At 41.2% G+C, this 16,624-nt stretch overlaps 3 protein-coding genes across 5 annotated transcripts in view; 1 reads left to right on the forward strand and 2 right to left on the reverse strand.

Moving 5' to 3' along the window:
• Nucleotides 1-1,524: 1,524 nt before the first annotated feature.
• LOC119738427 (phosphatidylinositol-glycan biosynthesis class X protein-like) lies at nt 1,525-6,011 on the reverse strand. Of its 2 annotated transcripts, none has more exons than XM_038213324.1 (6): nt 5,635-6,011; nt 5,325-5,412; nt 4,901-5,045; nt 4,083-4,317; nt 2,975-3,102; nt 1,525-2,565 (listed from the first exon to the last, which is right to left on the reverse strand). In XM_038213324.1, exons 1-6 carry the CDS (start codon nt 5,789-5,791, stop codon nt 2,416-2,418), a joined length of 903 nt encoding a protein of 300 aa, XP_038069252.1. In that variant the 5' UTR covers nt 5,792-6,011; the 3' UTR covers nt 1,525-2,415. The 2 variants fall into 2 exon arrangements, with proteins under 2 accessions (XP_038069252.1, XP_038069253.1); XM_038213325.1 differs by having other exon boundaries at nt 5,858-5,992.
• Nucleotides 6,012-6,518: 507 nt separating this feature from the next.
• Nucleotides 6,519-10,144, reverse strand: LOC119737824 (aminoacyl tRNA synthase complex-interacting multifunctional protein 2-like). The gene is made up of 4 exons (XM_038212441.1): nt 9,596-10,144; nt 8,702-8,848; nt 8,139-8,364; nt 6,519-7,714 (listed from the first exon to the last, which is right to left on the reverse strand). Exons 1-4 carry the CDS (start codon nt 9,722-9,724, stop codon nt 7,314-7,316), a joined length of 903 nt encoding a protein of 300 aa, XP_038068369.1. The 5' UTR covers nt 9,725-10,144; the 3' UTR covers nt 6,519-7,313.
• Nucleotides 10,145-10,241: 97 nt separating this feature from the next.
• LOC119737823 (nucleosome-remodeling factor subunit BPTF-like) overlaps nt 10,242-16,624 on the forward strand; it is a 31,554-nt gene continuing 25,171 nt past the window's right edge. For both annotated transcript variants that reach the window (XM_038212439.1, XM_038212440.1), the window contains exons 1-4: nt 10,242-10,891; nt 11,763-12,850; nt 13,933-14,138; nt 15,006-16,198. In XM_038212439.1, coding sequence (XP_038068367.1) covers nt 10,367-10,891; nt 11,763-12,850; nt 13,933-14,138; nt 15,006-16,198 — 3,012 coding nt within the window. In that variant the 5' untranslated portion in view covers nt 10,242-10,366. The remainder of the gene's footprint in view (nt 10,892-11,762; nt 12,851-13,932; nt 14,139-15,005; nt 16,199-16,624) is intronic.

The raw sequence follows: 16,624 nt of genomic DNA on the forward strand, positions 1-16,624 counted from the left end.
TCGAGAATGTGTTGAGAAATACAAGCATTGTTTGGCAAAAAAATTTTTTGTCCCCCTCTAGAAAAAATCCTGGCGACGCCCATGGCTGCTAATATGTTGAGGCAGTGCCAAAGATATCCAGAAGCAGTGTCGATGGTATCCAGTATTATGTAGGACGCAATTATGCATGGCTGAACGTAAACAATGCAGGGTACAGCCTAAGACCTTAACCACAATGCAACCTCCAAAATCAAACCGACACAGTGACTTTTTTGTCATTCAGCCTCAATCCTCCAAAATCGCCCTGTTGCTTTTGGAGAATTTAGGAAGGTTAGGGTCAAGTATTATTAACCAAATGTGAAGAAGGGGGAATATGCAGAATTTGTGTGGTAAATAATTGCCCTAATGTAAGGTTATTTTTAGCATACATAATTCATTTATATCCTTCAATTTTACTTTTTTCACAGCATTTTGAGGAGTGGTTCCAAGGGTAAAATATTTTCGCCCCATCAACTTTACTGATACTTCAACCTAACTCCCTAGCTTAGGATGATCAAGGAACCCTCTTCATCCTTGCAAATTCCAGCACCCTGTGCTATTAAACTGCATTAAACAATTGTGACCCCACCAAACCCTTGTGGTAGAGTTAGGCTGGTTGGGGATCACTATGGTTTTAATCCATTAATTTACTACCTCAGTGAACAGCATCTGTATTCTTAAAATTGAATTGTTCACAACAATTATGTAGCATCTGTGCAACTGTTCAAGAACTATACTGATATAAAGCACAAGTTTCTATAAGTACTGCCAGGTTTTTTTTGGTATTATATCAAAAGCACACGGCACTCTAGTATGGACTCTAATAAATTACAGATGATATACCGTGTACATGTATTTTGAGGACATTAAAAAGGGACACTTAACCAGGTTGTATGCACTTTTCACTGCGGACCTCCAAAAATAATGGCTCTCTCATTTCAACCACCTCAGTGGAAGGGGGGGGGCCTTGTTTCCTGAAGTCCACACATTTAAATGTTTTTTTTTTTTTATTTCAAAATCAGAAAACTAAAATGGGGACTGACATAACAAATTGTTAGACTTGAGAACTTCGGATGATAAAGGTAATAAGCAATACACGAGTAAGATGACAAGATTTCATTTGATGCCATATTTATACAAATATCAGCCATTTTAATTGTAATTTTCTGTCATAATTCAGTTGCAGATCCGTATACTTTTTGGAAATAAGCCACTCTATGAAAAACCAGCAGGATGCCTGTCAGACTGGAGAAGTGAAGAAAGAAATTAAAATTGGGAGCATGTTAATATACATAAATAATAAATTGTAATGCTCATAGCGCTTTCCATCGTATCAACAATCTCAAAGCGCTTTATAATTATTTGCCAGTCCATCAGGCCACAAGACCATGCGGCAGCCGATATCAGCGCACGTTTGGTCCTCTACCCTCACAGGTACCCATTTATACTCCTGGGTGGAGAGAGGCAATTGCAGTTGAGTGTCTTGCCCAAGGGCACAAACGCCATGTTCCTGGCAGGGTTTCGAACCCACGCACCATCACACACGAGTCAAAAACCGTAACCACTGGACCATGGCATTCTACATGATTGCACAGCACTGGTACAGGCGGGTAACAGAGCAACACAGCATTACTGGAAGTTTCTTGAACCCCAGATTTCTATAATCAGCCTATTTTTGGTATCTGCCTGGGTCTCGATTTGAATAACAGCCGAGGAAGTCTGTTACACATGCTCCAATATCGAGTGGATTAAACTTCACTCCATTTCATACCAAATCCCTGAAATTTAATCTGAAAATCCTAACTACACTTTCAACATATTTGTGCTTCCAGGGCAGTGCAGGACTTTTTGGTGTGAATTCACACAGTTTTCAGTTTGAAATTTTGTTTATTCTTTTGACCTGTTTGATGAATTTGATATTTCATAACTGAGGATTAATTAATTTAACTGTGTTGCATCTAATGAAGTTTTGTTTCTGCACTAATGACACCAATTATCATGTCATTCACATGTTACATTGTATGTCACTGGTTTAATGAGACCTAACTTTGCAAAGGGAGTGGGTAATATAATAGGATGACAAAGGTAAATTTCTTTGAATCAGTTTTGTTTTCATAATAGACTTGAATTTGTACTTAAATTTTGCCTTCTCTTAAAATGTTCAAACATTCCTGAATTATTAAGTGAGTCATGCCAGATTGATCTGGGCCACTTTTCAAGCGGAAAATCTTGCTCAGTACATTTTTGTTACAAGTCCCAATCAGCACGCATACATGTACATGTAGCTAGCAATTCTCAGGTGGTAACCAGTTTGTGCAAAGGAAATTAGTTTCTGAGCTTGGCAGGTGTCTGTGTTTATCAACTCCACATTGTTTGCCTGTCCGGTTCATCTGTGGCTCAGTCCGGTTTAGCCTTTGTGGAGCTTCTGAACATTGTTACGAGCACTGCCAAAGTTCCTGCGATGGTGGCCAGTATTGTTACCACGGTGACAAGTAACGTGTGACTCTGCTGCCCAACGGGAACTTGAAAATGCAGCTCATGATTCTCCTGTTGGGCAAAAATAAAAATCTAATCAATCTATCACAAGTCCAACCACAAGTCAATCAAAAGCAAGGTCATTAGTGAGACTTGTAGCTTTGCATGGTTGTAGTGAACAAAGTATGGAAGGTCATAAGTATTGGGGGATAGGAATGCATTTGTTGCAGTTAATTTGAATAGCTTGTGAATTGACTTGAGACTGGACATAAATCGTAAATATGATGCATTTGGTCACAGTGACTTTGTCATTTTTTTTTTTCATATTTATAGTGACCCACTTTGAAATTGAAATACTATTGAAAAAAATCTTCAGTTTGGATTGGGGATTGCATGATACAAAGCAAACGGTGACCAGGGCAGGTGTGGATAGCACCGTTACCCCATCATGACCTACTCAGAACACTTAAAGAAAACTCACCCTGGGACTCTGTGGTAATAGCCTCCATAGACAGTTGGTGTTGCTTGTTCCACTGCATGGGGCTTTGTACACCGGTAAACCATCTGCGTCATCATCAGCCGTTGTTTGTGTTCCAATATGTGAAGCCCCTGTGATAAAATTTTTTATTTGTACATTAATTTGTTGGCAACTAGAATTATCTTCCCTTTTTTTTAATTGTAATGTCAGATGCACTTGTCATGTAAATTTGTATTACAGTGAAATCTTGAGAAGTCAAATCTCAAGGAAACAGGTTCAAAATTTGACTTAAGCAGAGTTTTGAGTTAAGTAGGGTTGTACAGATCATGAAGGCAATTGATTCTTTGTTTGATTTAACAGTTGTTTTGAGTTATCAGTGTTTGACTCATCGAGATTTCACTGTATTTAAACTATGCAAACTCTGATGAAAGTCAACAAATAAATGTACAATACAAACAAACAGCATTTGTATTTGAGTGGGATTTTCATTTCATGAAATTGTACCCAAATATTTCAATGAAACTTTATATTTTAAAATAAACCAAAAAGAGAAACTGACGTAATTTTTTTTTAGTTGAGAATTTCTTTGTTCAACTCAAAAATAATTCGAAATATGTCAGTTACTTTTTAAAAACTCTCTAAGCTACGTTTTACCAGCTTAATCTGTAACATTTTTGTTGTTGATTCAATCGAATGTACACCACCTACATGGAATTATTTGGCAAAGCTGTGGTTGACACATTTCATTTGGAAAAAATGTTGCAACCTGACGCCACTTCAGCGGTTGTGTACAAAGTCTATGGAGAGTCAACACAATTTTCTAAGTATTTCCTAACAAAATTGGAAATGTTTCTCAGTCCCAGATTCATGTCTTGTCATCATTTTTGCAATGACTGATATGAAGAAAAAGGGGAGTCAGGTTGCAACATTCTTTCCTTTCATTTTTTCATGTTTTTAAAGGAATTTCCTTTTAGTGTTTGTTTATTATTTTATTTGTTCAACTTTTTCTTTTTTGCCCAGAATGTGATGACTTAAATCTGAATTCAACCATCCACGTTTTACAGTCAGCAAAGAAAAAAAAACTATTGTGTCCCCAATAAAATGCATGTACCTGTGCACCTAATCAATGCATAAGGTGACGGCAGTGAAACGTGGGCCGAGTGCGCATCTGGCTCCGCAGACGGTCTGTGATATCTCAGATGGATCGGCATCTCAGTGGTGAAATTCACCACCACCTCACGTCCCTGAGGTATTATTTGGGGTGAGCTGGAGGGATAGACAAGAATGGTGTGTCCAGCAGAGAGGTAGGCTGGTTTCTCCAGATCAATTTCTTCAAATGCAAGAATCTGATCATATTAAAATGGGGAAAAAAACTCTAATTAATTCAGTATGTTCTATACAACACTTGTTCATCTCATTTAAATGTCACTCATGATCAACCTACAAATTGAAAGAATTAAAGGGTATTTTTTTCAGAATCATGACAAGTGTAAAATGTTGAAAATTAGGAACCCCATGCTTTTGCCCAACAAAATTGAAAGAGTTGTCGCTTGTTAAACCAATTTTACTTGAGACAGTCTCCTCTACTTAACTGTCCAGTCTTTTTTTGACCAAACTGGGCACGCTTTCATTCATTATGAGCCAAGAGTATCTGAAATATTTCTGTTTTGAGCAAAATGTCTGAAAAGTTATGATAAATGGGGATTTATGTTTCAGATATTTTCACCATTTTCAGTTTCTCAGTATATCTGAAATGGTGATGATCGATGATGTTTACTCCACTGTTCACATTTCAGACATTTTGTCCGGAACAAAAAAGATCTAGCTGTTTGAAGCGTAAATACCCATTATTCACTTTTCAGACATTTTGTCCACAACAGAGATATTTCAGCTATTCTCTGTACTTGATCCCTATCTCAGTATCTGTACCTGAGGTCCTCCAAAGTCAACTGCTGCAGCTGATTGGTAAAGGTCGACATACAGGCCGCCAGGAAGCCTCTCAATCAAGAGAAGATGGCAAGATGTGCAGTGATGGGATTGATCGAGCAGCACACTCACTGAGGTATGGATATCCCTGAAATGAATATACATGTAGTAGAAAATAAAAATGAATAATCTCTTCAATCTACAAAAAAAAAGTAACTTTTTGTGAATTAAAATATACTTTTTTGGGGTTCCATTTTGATTTAACAAATCTTTTTGTTGCAAATTCAGTGCATATATCTTATGATTTCACAAAACACAAATGTCAGCATAATTAAACATTCTCATGAATTACATACTTTTATGTCAAAAATACACTCTGTGCTGCAACTGCAAGCATCAATTAAAATTTATAGCCAAAATAAAATACCTGTGGAATCCACTTCTTGAGGAATGTCTTGTTAATTGTACATCCTTGGGGACGATTTTACAGGAGTCTTCTCCAAAGTCTTCATTGTCTGTGTCAATGATGTAGGGGAAAACAATTGAAATCATGATAATACAATCATAACATACACACATATATATATATATATATATATATTAAAATCACATGGTAATGATTTAACAATCTGAGCCTCCTCCCATGCCGGTTGCCCCCCCCCCCCCAAAAAAACCCCACAAAACCTCGAGAGAGGAAAAGGAAAGGAGACCTCATAGTTGAAACGTCCTTTACTCACCTATTGATCGTAGTTGTTCTACAATTCCAGCAGGCAATCCCTTTCCATCAAAATGATCACGGACTGCGACACGGGCGTCCGTCTGTGACGCCGCCACGACCCATAAACAAACCACGAATCTCGAGCAGACGACGCAATAACTTGATTTTGAATGCATTTTAATCCCAATTTCAACGCCGCATTTCTAATCAATGGATACGCTCGATTTCTTTTAGAAACTAACAATTGCTAAGCTGTTCAGTTATACGGGACGAAAATATGTCAAATGTCATCCGAAATTCCGCATTATTGAAGTATGCAGCAAGAATTTACAGACGATCTCAACAACAAATTGTTCGCAGGGGAGCGCCATTTTGTATTTTCCTACCGTCTATGTTATGTAGCGCCCTCTTTCGGTAAAAAGGTAAACCGTTAATCTTTTTTTGGGGGGGGGGGGGGCCGGGGGGGGGTAGGAAGGGGAATCCCAATTCCCCGCCCCATCCCCCCCCCCAAATAAGAGCCTTGAAATTATATTTTCTCAACCAGAGTTACGTAAAAGGGTGTCAATGTAACTCCTATTTACACCCCGCTTTATGAATTTTAAAGCATTTCCCCCCAATATTTAACATCAATTGTGGATCCTGGATTTATTATTTGAATAGGCAGAGTATTTGCACACATTGAATTTCCAATTTGTTCTGGAAAAAAGTGAAATACAATTATACTATATACACTTAGTAGGCAATTGCAAAGAAAAAAAGTCTAGAAGTATTTAAACTATTGAAGTCATTATGATATTAATTTCAGTTCCCAAACAATGACATTATAATACTCGAGTTCCTAGCAAGCAGTGCACAAAATTGACTATGTACCGGTATCCATACAACACGAAACTTGGGACAAAGTTAAAATTCAACTTCTGAAAAGTTTATTTTCAACATGATACAGAAAATTCATTATTGAGAACATTGAAAACATTCCTCATTAAGTAGAGCATCAGCACCTACTGTAAAAACAATGCTTAATGTCTGTTGTGAGATGAACAAATGGTGAATTTATTGGTTGAAATTCCTGATTGAATGCAGACAATGTTCCACCAAGTCTCATCACAACTGCATATTGTGTGTCAAAGGTCAAACATCTGTGTTGCTACAAACTGACAAGAGAAAAACAAAAGAAACAGGCACTTGATCAATAATATTTAGCGAGAGCAGTGTTCCTTTATGCAATGTATTCTTAAAAACAGGTTTGGAAATAAAGATAATACAATAAGAGATGTCAACTTGAGATTTGTAACCAACTCTGTCACTAGTCAAATCACCAGGCATGTCACATGTAACCGAGGGTGACAAATGACAAAGGAATGCCTAACCAAAGTTCATTTCGATAACTTGTAACTTGACTTGTGAGTGACTTGCTCACGACTTTGGTCAAATTTCATAACAGCAGGGTTCAGTCGTCATGATAGTCATGATTTTTCTTCACTTTGGATCTTATTATCAATTTTCTGCCATAGAGCAAGGAAACAGGCCAACCAGTTCGAAAGGTAAAGATATTACACACGAGTTCGCAACATTTTATAACAAAAATAAAGGGGATAAAGAGAGAACACAAACTTGGTTAAAATATTGTGTATATTCCTATGTTTTCATGGGCAAAGAATTCAGCAACAGTTCTGCATGCATGAATGACTACAAAAGTTATGCAGTTACAAGTCCTGATGCCATCGTGAATAAACTGTGGCCGGCACAGGCCTTCAGCCACTTCTGTACGTTAGCTGGTGCACCCGCTGCCTGCCCTGCACCGTGCAGGGCACTCCAACAGACGACGTCGGCCACGGATATCGACGGCCCCGCCAGCCACTCGCATCTGCCCAGTCTGGAGTTGAGCGCGCGCACGCCGGCGGCCTTTTCCTTGGAGCTACCGTTGACAAGCGAGCTGGTGGCCAGATCCAGCCAGTGGTCGACCGTGGTGGCGCGGACGGGGTCCGTCGCGTCGTAGCCCGGGTTGAGGAGGCGGGCCACGTAGCGGGCAATGTTGGCCTCTCCGTGGATCGGGGACTGCGAAGGTGCTGCAACCATCATGATGGGTCCGTGGGAGACTGAAAGGTAAAACCAAAAGTTTATTTGAAATTTACTCCACTCAAGAAATTGCCGAAAGGAAAATAATGGCGTCTCCAGTATTTCACCACGCCAAATTCATTGTCTCATTTCAAATATCGAGCCTGGACTTATCTCCATTGTGTTGCCTCTTTTAGTTAGAGTCAGGGTTAGGATTAGGTGTCAGAAATAGGGGTGGATTTTTTTTTAAACACTTCTGGTTGGAGACTAAAGCCATTTGAACTAAATTTGAAGCCCAGGACTGTCCAACTTTTCTTTTGTAAATGTAGACCTTTCAGAAGTCTTTTTTTTTTTTTTTTAATAAATGTCTTTTTTTTACAATCTCGTGTTTCTGGACTCTCAACACTGTTAATCACTGAGATTGAGAGTCCCACGTTTTGGGATTTGGAATTTCCAAAAGCTTACCATCTTTCCAGATCAGCGTCAGTGATATTTGGGCCTCGCCCCGGCTGAGCTCCACCCCGTTGCTAAAACAGCTCCACAGTCGGTCCGGCAGGGACTTCACCGACGAGTGTATGTGAACAGAGGATCGACACCTGTAGTTCACTTTCAGCATCTCGTACAACACGCCAAGTGAGAGAAGGGGCTGGGCTGGGTTGGCGTAGATCACAATATCATGGATTACACTTCCCTGAAAGAATAAAGAATAGATTTCATAAGATATTTTTGATGATACAATTTAAGACTGGTTACTTTTGTTGAATTCCATTTCATCAAACACACATATTGCAAATTAGTTAAAACTATTGCAACTTAAGATTTCAATTTGAGCCAAAACTGGAGCAATTTTTGTGTTTATACTTTCTGGTTCGAAACTATTTTTGTCATTTTGCAGTTTTGTGTATTTAAATCCATGTTTCTGAAACTTCCCACCAGAAAAGGTCAGAAAACAGACAAATAGAATGACCATCCATTCCTGAACACTTGTGGTGGGGCAGTGATGAGTAGTTTCTGCTGTATTGTTTTACCAAGGCTGTGTCTTTCTGCCTTGTAACAATGACATCAGCTGATGGTTTGAGTTTGCTGGCCAGGGTAGATACTTCATTCTCCAGTGACTTCAGCTCTTGTAGGATGTGTTCCTGACGACGTTCCAGCTCGATGAGTTTGGGGTCCTCCTGTTTAAAGTAGAATATTACAAAATTAAATAAAATAAAACACATTTTTAATGCCAACGCTGTGGCCGTCACAATTGATGTTCATCAACTTAAGTTGAAAAAGTATAACCCCCGCCCCCTCCTGTCATGTTTTTGCGGGTATCCTGTTTTTGTATACAGTTTTCCTTCCACCATGGCATGAGTTAACGACTTTGAAAAACAAACTGAACCGCTTCTCATGTCTGTGATGTGCACAAAATATGGAGGAAAGCACGACTGACAATTTATGAATTATGAAGGTGGTATATTGAGGAAAAGATTGCATAGGTTTAGGATACAAAATGGAAAGATTTCCATATCTGGCCAATCACTTTTCACCCTGTGCACAAACCGTATTAGACTTGTCCGAAGATTTCTAAGTGTTTTCTCAGTACATAGGCCTACTTCAATATTTTCCCTGCTAAATTTGATGTTTTAGGACATTATTATCACTTTCTGATGTGATGGCTGATGATATTGAGGGGAAAATTGGTGATGGCCAGATATGGGAATCTTTCCTACAAATTGTTGTTTTTTTCCTCCGAAATATGCAATCATCCTTTCGTGTGCCATTCTCCACTTGCGCCGGCCGGCTGTGTCTATTCGGCATGGGCCGTGCCGCGCCGGCCGGCGCGCCGGTCAACTTCAAGAGCAGACGGTACGGTACAGCCATGAGAATGACAGCTTGATCACTCAAAACTGGCCCAAAATTACGATCAAAATACAAACCTGATTATTCTCTGAATTCTCGAGGTAGCTTGCCATTTTAAACATGCATGTGGGAAGCTCGACAGGGATGCGATTAAAGTCGTAGTATGGCTCAACTTTGTACATTCCTGGGCCGTTTTTCTGTGTCATGCTACGGCGTTCGATTATGGCCCAACCGTGCACAAACTCAATGCAATCGTCAACATGTGCGCGATATGCACTGTACTAGCGCTGGCGCACTTGCTGTTTACGCGTAGATGATGAAAGTTTTGCAGTTTTCCCGTACTGCACCTTTGCATTGCACGTTGCACGTTCCATGACTTTTCACTCAAGCTGCGCTGTACTATTTTACGCTCATTTTGATTGGCTACTTTTTCCTCGCTGAGCCTTGTCATTATGTTTGCTCAGCAACAATTTTGGCAATTTTCACCTCATCCCATGTAGAAATACAAACGAGATTGGCATTATTGGGGGAGAAACAGTGCCTGGCGTTGTCTAAAGAGGTGTATTTTTGTGCGTATGAATTCGGGGAGACACATTTTGTGAGCAGTTTACGCTTGCCCAGCCAATACGTCTAATTCAGTTCAACCAATCAAACAAGCCGTTGCTTTTGTTCTCAAATATTTTTTTCTTGATTGATTGTTTTATTCTCTTCGAGGAGGATATCCGAAACTTCAGTAATTAATCCGAATGGAGCTCTTAAGGATTGGTATTTAAACATTGAAAGAAAACATGAATGGATTAGAAAAATAGCCAAAAATAGTCAATTGATCGCGTAAGAAAAGACGTTTAATGAGGTCACGTGGTCATTTTTCTGAAAATGGCGGATTGACCGTAGATTCAACATGCAAGCGGGATTATAAACGCCAAAATACCGCCAGTCCGCAAAGCATCCAAGCCCGGAAACCATCTCATCGCACGGGGAACACACCGGTGCTGTGCACGGTGCCGAAAAATTGTGGCAAAATGATAAAACGGGGCCGCGGGAGACCGCCGAAATCTTCTGTGCTGGGCAGAGGAGCGGGAAGCAGCTCCTCGCCTGCTGCCAAACGCAAGAACATGGGCCGAGGTGGCGGCGCGGCCGGGTACTGGGACAGCGATCGAGAAGACGGTGGTGGGGGTAGCCCCGCAAGTTCCAGGTGTAGCACACCGATGAGTCGCGCTTCCAGTCAGATGTCGTCTCCTTCTTCGACGGTTGGAAGAGGGAGAGGCCGTGGGCGTGGCCGTGGGAGGGGGAGAGGAAGGGGTGCAAGTTCACTCACCAAATCACCAAGGACACCGAGAGAAGCAGCCAGGAAAAGCAAGAGACTGATTCAGGTTTGGCAAAAAACTAAATACGGGTTAATATATTTTAAAATTTATTCAACAAATCATAAAAATTACAACCCCCCCCCAAAAAAATAATAAAGAAAACAGAAAAAGAAACAAAGCAAAATTATTTTCTAAAAACTTACAAACAATAAAGAGGGTGAGCAGGTGAGTATGCTTCTAAAGCCAAAAAACCCTACAAACTAAGCCTAAATGTGAAAATCAAAATTTGACAAAGTTCGACATGTTTTTGTACATGGTGGAAGTGTGGCCTTTATTTACAGAGGTAGTCCAGTAAATTGGCCACATTTATGGGGCTAAAACATGACCTGATGACAAAATCTGATGCATAACAAAATTGAATGAGGAAAAAATAATGCGTTTTCAATCACAGCAAGGATGCCTAGAGCCTACATAAATGTTATTGTTAAATTTGGAAAGGATCAACACAAGTAATATTTTCAAAAGTTATTTTAACTTATTTTTGAATGATCCAATTTAAGCTATTTTATTAACAATCATCATCATGATAATCAAGTAAATGAAGTGTTGACATGCTAAATTAGAAGTGATGGCTGGGCTGTCCTGAATTCATCAAAATACTGCAATGCCTAGAGCCTAGGCTAGAGTTTGATTTTGGCAAAGTTGGGGCAGCTAGTTTTTAACCCAAAATTGTGTGAAAAAAATATCCCTTCAGTGAAACTTGGAATGGGACTAGAAAGATGCTCGTCATCAGATCTTTAAAATTTGCTTTCATATTAGTTTCAACTTCTTCAATACAGAAGCATACAAATCTCCAAGGTGGAAATAGTTTATGGTTTGCTTAAAAGATTTGTAATCATTGTAAATGCCATGAATATGAATTTTTGCTTTATTTCAGGAGGTTATTACTTCTGAGAGAAGCTTAAAAGCGAAGCCGACAGAAAAGGCGGAGAGGGGGCGACGCAAACAGAAACATTCCAAACCCAAGCTCAGCTCCGATGAGGAGGAGGAGAGCAGTCCAGACGAATTGGAACCAGATGAAGACAACTATGGTGTGGATTCTAGTTCCTCAATCGCTGGCTCCAACGACGACGATGGTAATGCTTCTGATTTTTCTGAGGAGAGCTCCTATAGTGAGGCCAGCAGTGCCCCAAGCCGGCGCAAGTACACCAACCGACTGAGCCTTCCGCCTTCGCCCTCTTGGCTGGAGGAGAAGGATATCCCGCTGTTGGAACTGCCCAAGAGCAGCGATGACTTGACCATCGAGAGACAGGACCTCACCATGGCCCTGGCTGTCTACGAGGTCCTGCGGCACTTCCACCAACAGTTGCGCCTGTCTCCCTTCCGCTTTGAGGACTTCTGCGCTGCGCTTAGCAGTGAGGAGCAGTGCAACCTGTTGGCTGAGACCCACATCTGCCTGCTGCGGGCACTCATGCGGGAGGAGGATGGGAACAGCACCACCTTCGGACCCCACGACCTCCGGGACAGCATCAACGTCCAGATGATATTCCTAGACGGCATGACCTGGCCCGAGCTGGTCCGTTGCTACATTGAGAGTGACAAAGAGTTCCTTCATGTATTGCCTCATGTTGAGGCTGAAAACTACCCCTTCGCTGGGGCCCGCGACAAACTCAAGGTGATCCAGTTCCTCTGCGACCAATTTCTGGCCTCCAACAAGGTCAGGGAGGAGATTCTGAGCGAGGGCGCCATCACATACGACGACCACTGTCGTGCGTGTCACAAGCTTGGGGACCTTCTGTGTTGTGAGACTTGCACAGCTGTGTACCATTTGGAATGTGTGGACCCTCCCCTTACAGAAGTCCCAGAGGATGATTGGCTGTGTTCTGTGTGCCAAGAACATCGCGTGGACGGTGTCTATGACTCTATTTCTGAAGTTGAGAAGAGCGGCATGTTGATTCGCCATGAACCGTTGGGATATGACAGACATGGACGGAAATACTGGCATCTGTGCCGCCGTATTTGTGTGTAAGTAATATTTTTGGAAGTGAGACACATGTATAGATCTGCATTGATCAGACCTCCTGCTGTGCACAACTACAGTACTTAAAAATGTTATCCCATTGTACTAAATCTTTTAAGATCTTAACCCTAACCCTCAATCCTTGAAAATCCTCATAGCGAGTTTGGAGGATTGAGGATGAATGGTGTTTGAGAAACACAGATATTTTGGAGGATTGAGGATGAATGGTGTTTGAAGAAAAGGAGCGTTTTGGTTGACTGAGGATGAATGCAGTTTTTGAGGCAGGACTGTCTGACGATTTTGAAGGATTGAGGCGCTGGGTATCCTTCATTTGAACATAAGTGCAAAATTTGGGACGATTTTGGAGGATTGAGGATAGTTCCTAGCAAAAAGGCCTAGGGGGTTAGGGTTAAGACTGAAGAATTAAATATTCAACAATTGGTGGGATCATACAAGAAACTTCATGTACTTCATAGTTTTGGAGGTGGTCCCTCAATGATCAGTCTTGAATACTGGTTGTGCTAGTGGAAATCAATTTCAATTCAATTCAATTCAGCTGACATTTATTTAGAACTCTCCAATAAACCAATACAAATTTGGATAATATAAGTATAATACAGTGATATTTAAAAAAAAATAAAAAAAAATGAAGACCCCACCAGAAACAAAATAAGGATTATGGAAAGAATGTTGCAACCTGATGCCACGTTTTTTCATCATATATCATCTCAATAAGGGTCAGTCATTGCAAAAATGTTGATAAGACATGAATCTGGGACTGAGAAACATTCCAATGTAGTTAGGAAATACTTAACATTTCCTGACTCTCCATAGACTTTGTACACAACCACTGAAGTGGCGTGAGGATGCATCATTTTTTCCAAGATTATTTACTCTTCATCATAGGAAGAGGCTGAAAATGCAGCGTGGGAAATTGTGTCAATATGTGTGTTTCCTGGTTATTTTTAACATCTGGGGAGAAGTTGCATTTTTGATGAAACGGTTGTTTCAAGTCCTGAGAAACTTTCTCAACTTTCTTATGTTTTAATGTTTTTAATGTTTTGATTTGCTGTTCTTTCCCCCTCAGGGAGGCCGAGGATGAGCTGTGGTACTACAGCAGCAAACCCCAGATTGAGGATCTCATCGCGGCCCTGGACCCCCTGGAATGGGAAGGGCCCCTGTGCCGAGCCATCCAGGAGTCCCTGCCAGAGATCTGGGATCACGTGGCCAAGACGGCGGAGCTGACAAACAGTGCCAGAGGAAACCAAAGAGCAGAGCTCCAACGAGCGGCAGGTAAAAAAGATCTGTAAAAGTCACAGTTTAATGGCTTTGTGCAAACTTTAAGGAGGGCACCCTTTGCACAAAACCAACTGAGGGGCACTTTTTAGCGTACGTGCATCTGTCATTTTGAACCTAAACATTCAAAGAGCACAATCTGTGTCAGTGGTTACACAGAACCCATCATCTGCTTTTCAACAATTTTTGGAGGATTGAGGATGAATGCAACAGACAGGTTTAGAGGATTGCGGAGGATTGAGGGCACATGGAGATTCAGTATCTGTTGATTTTGGAGGATTGAGGATGAATGGTGTTTGAAGAAGAAGATTTTGGACGATTGAGGCTGAATGCATTTTGAGGCAGGGCTGTTGGAAGATTTTGAAGGATTGAGGCAGTGGGTATCGCAAGGGCAAATTTTGGAGGATTTTGGAGGATGGTTCCTAGCAAAAAGGGTCTAGGGGGTTAGCCTTAGGGTTAAAAAATTTTATAACTAGAAAGCCCAGTGTGTACAAGCCTACATATGTTGACATCACTAATGCAAGCCCAAGCACTGTGTTCAAAAGTCTCCATGAATGATTTGCATAATCAAAACAATTTTTATTTTTTTATTTTTTTAAACTATGATTTAACTGAATAATAATGAAAATAGTTTTGGATTTAATTATTTACAGAGCTCTTTTATGACTTGGAATATGGTACAAATTTACTTTAAAAGTAATATCCTTGAATAACGCCTTATCAATAACATGTACTGCCATGAGGAAGTACGTTGTATTGTTAATGCTGCAAAAACATACATCAGCCACTTTCATTTTCCTGAATAAAAAAAATAAATAGATAAATGTCCTTGAAATTGCCAAAAGTTATCTTCAATTTATGTAGAGGAAATTCTGGCTGCGAGGGCCGTCAAAGAGGAAGAAGAACGTAAGAAACAGGAAGAGGAAGAAGAGGCAAGACGGAAGCAAATCGAGGAGGAGGAGCTAAAGAAAAAAGAGGAGGAGGAACAAGAGCAGATACGGAAGGAAGAACGAGAGAAAGGATCAGAGTCACAGGAAACAGCGGCTGGTGCAGAGGCTAAGGCTGATGAGGAGTTGCAGGCTAAGGTTGATGAGGAGTTGCAGGCTAAGGCTGGTGAGGAGTCCCAGGCTAAGGCTGGTGAAGAGGCTAATCCCAGCAGTGAGGAAGCTGACCTTGCTCAGTCAGAATCAAAGGCTGCTGGTACAGAGACTAAGATGGAAGTTGAGGAGGCAAAGGTCACAGAGACATGCGAAAGTGTTAAGGACGGAACTGGGGATGCTCCAATACAGTCTGATGATGTCGGGATCAAACCTGGCGACGATAACAAAGAGAATACTGTCAGCGCCGAGGGTGACAAAGTGATTAAACCAAGCAGCCAGGATGGCGAAAATGCAGTTCAGTGTACGGATCCTGCCGTGTCTCTGCCATGTCAGACAATGCAATCCTCTACCTCTGTCACGACTGTAGAAAAGAAGACGGTGGTAACAGAAACAATGACAGTGGCCACCACAGAGAGTAACTCCAGTGAGACAGTCACGGCAGTCCAGTCAGTGACCCAGACGACCACGTCAGTCACGCGGGTGGAAACAATGGCCGTGACTTCCACTACCAACACCACGACTGTCACCGATCAGGTGACACCCATGGAGACAGATGAACAAAGCTCAAACAAAACTGATAATGATGACGACAAAGATGCTTCAAAAACCACCCCTGCATCAGGAGACTCCAAAAGCTCCGACAACGCCATGGAGACAGAATCCAAAGACCAAAGTGAAACCAAAGATGGTGAGGAGACAAAAGCCGACCCCTCGTCCAAGACCCCTGCCAAAACAGGCATCATGACCCGGTCCCGCAACCCAAACTATAAGCCTCCACCGCCAAAGGCAACTCCTTTCCTGACCTACTCCACCACGCTGCCGAGCAAATCGTCAGCCACAACCACCACCTCCTCCAGCACCACAAAAGTCAGTTCCAAGACGGAGGACTCCTGCCTTGTCATCAATGCCAAGGGGCAAATCAAACGGGTCGACAGCAAAAAGGAAACAGTCAAGGAGGTGAGACATATTTTGTTTTTTGTTTTCTGCACAATCCTTTCCAGGCGTAAAAGCACAAAGAATAAGCATTCTGGTTGTACAAGTACTTCAAATTATTTAGGTGTCAGACAATCATTGAGGATGCTACTTCACTCTGAATTGTGTTTCTCAGGTATTTGCTTGTAAGACAGCGGCTGCATATGTTCAATGCATTAATATTGAATATTATACCGTCGGTGAGCTGTGCACTTACTGATACATATTGCAAGTCGCAGCATTATGAATTATTTGGAGCTTGTGTGGGTTTTCAACAAATCTGACTGGGGATGCAAACATTACAAATTTTTACCATCCTAGATATCGTTGAGTATTTTATTTTTTGGGGCCAAAAAGCCGAATGTCCACATGAAGTGCACTGGAGGATGCTTAATCCACTTGGCAATGACT

Source organism: Patiria miniata, unplaced genomic scaffold, assembly GCF_015706575.1.
Source record: "Patiria miniata isolate m_02_andy unplaced genomic scaffold, ASM1570657v1 HiC_scaffold_3, whole genome shotgun sequence".
Taxonomy (NCBI): domain Eukaryota; kingdom Metazoa; phylum Echinodermata; class Asteroidea; order Valvatida; family Asterinidae; genus Patiria; species Patiria miniata.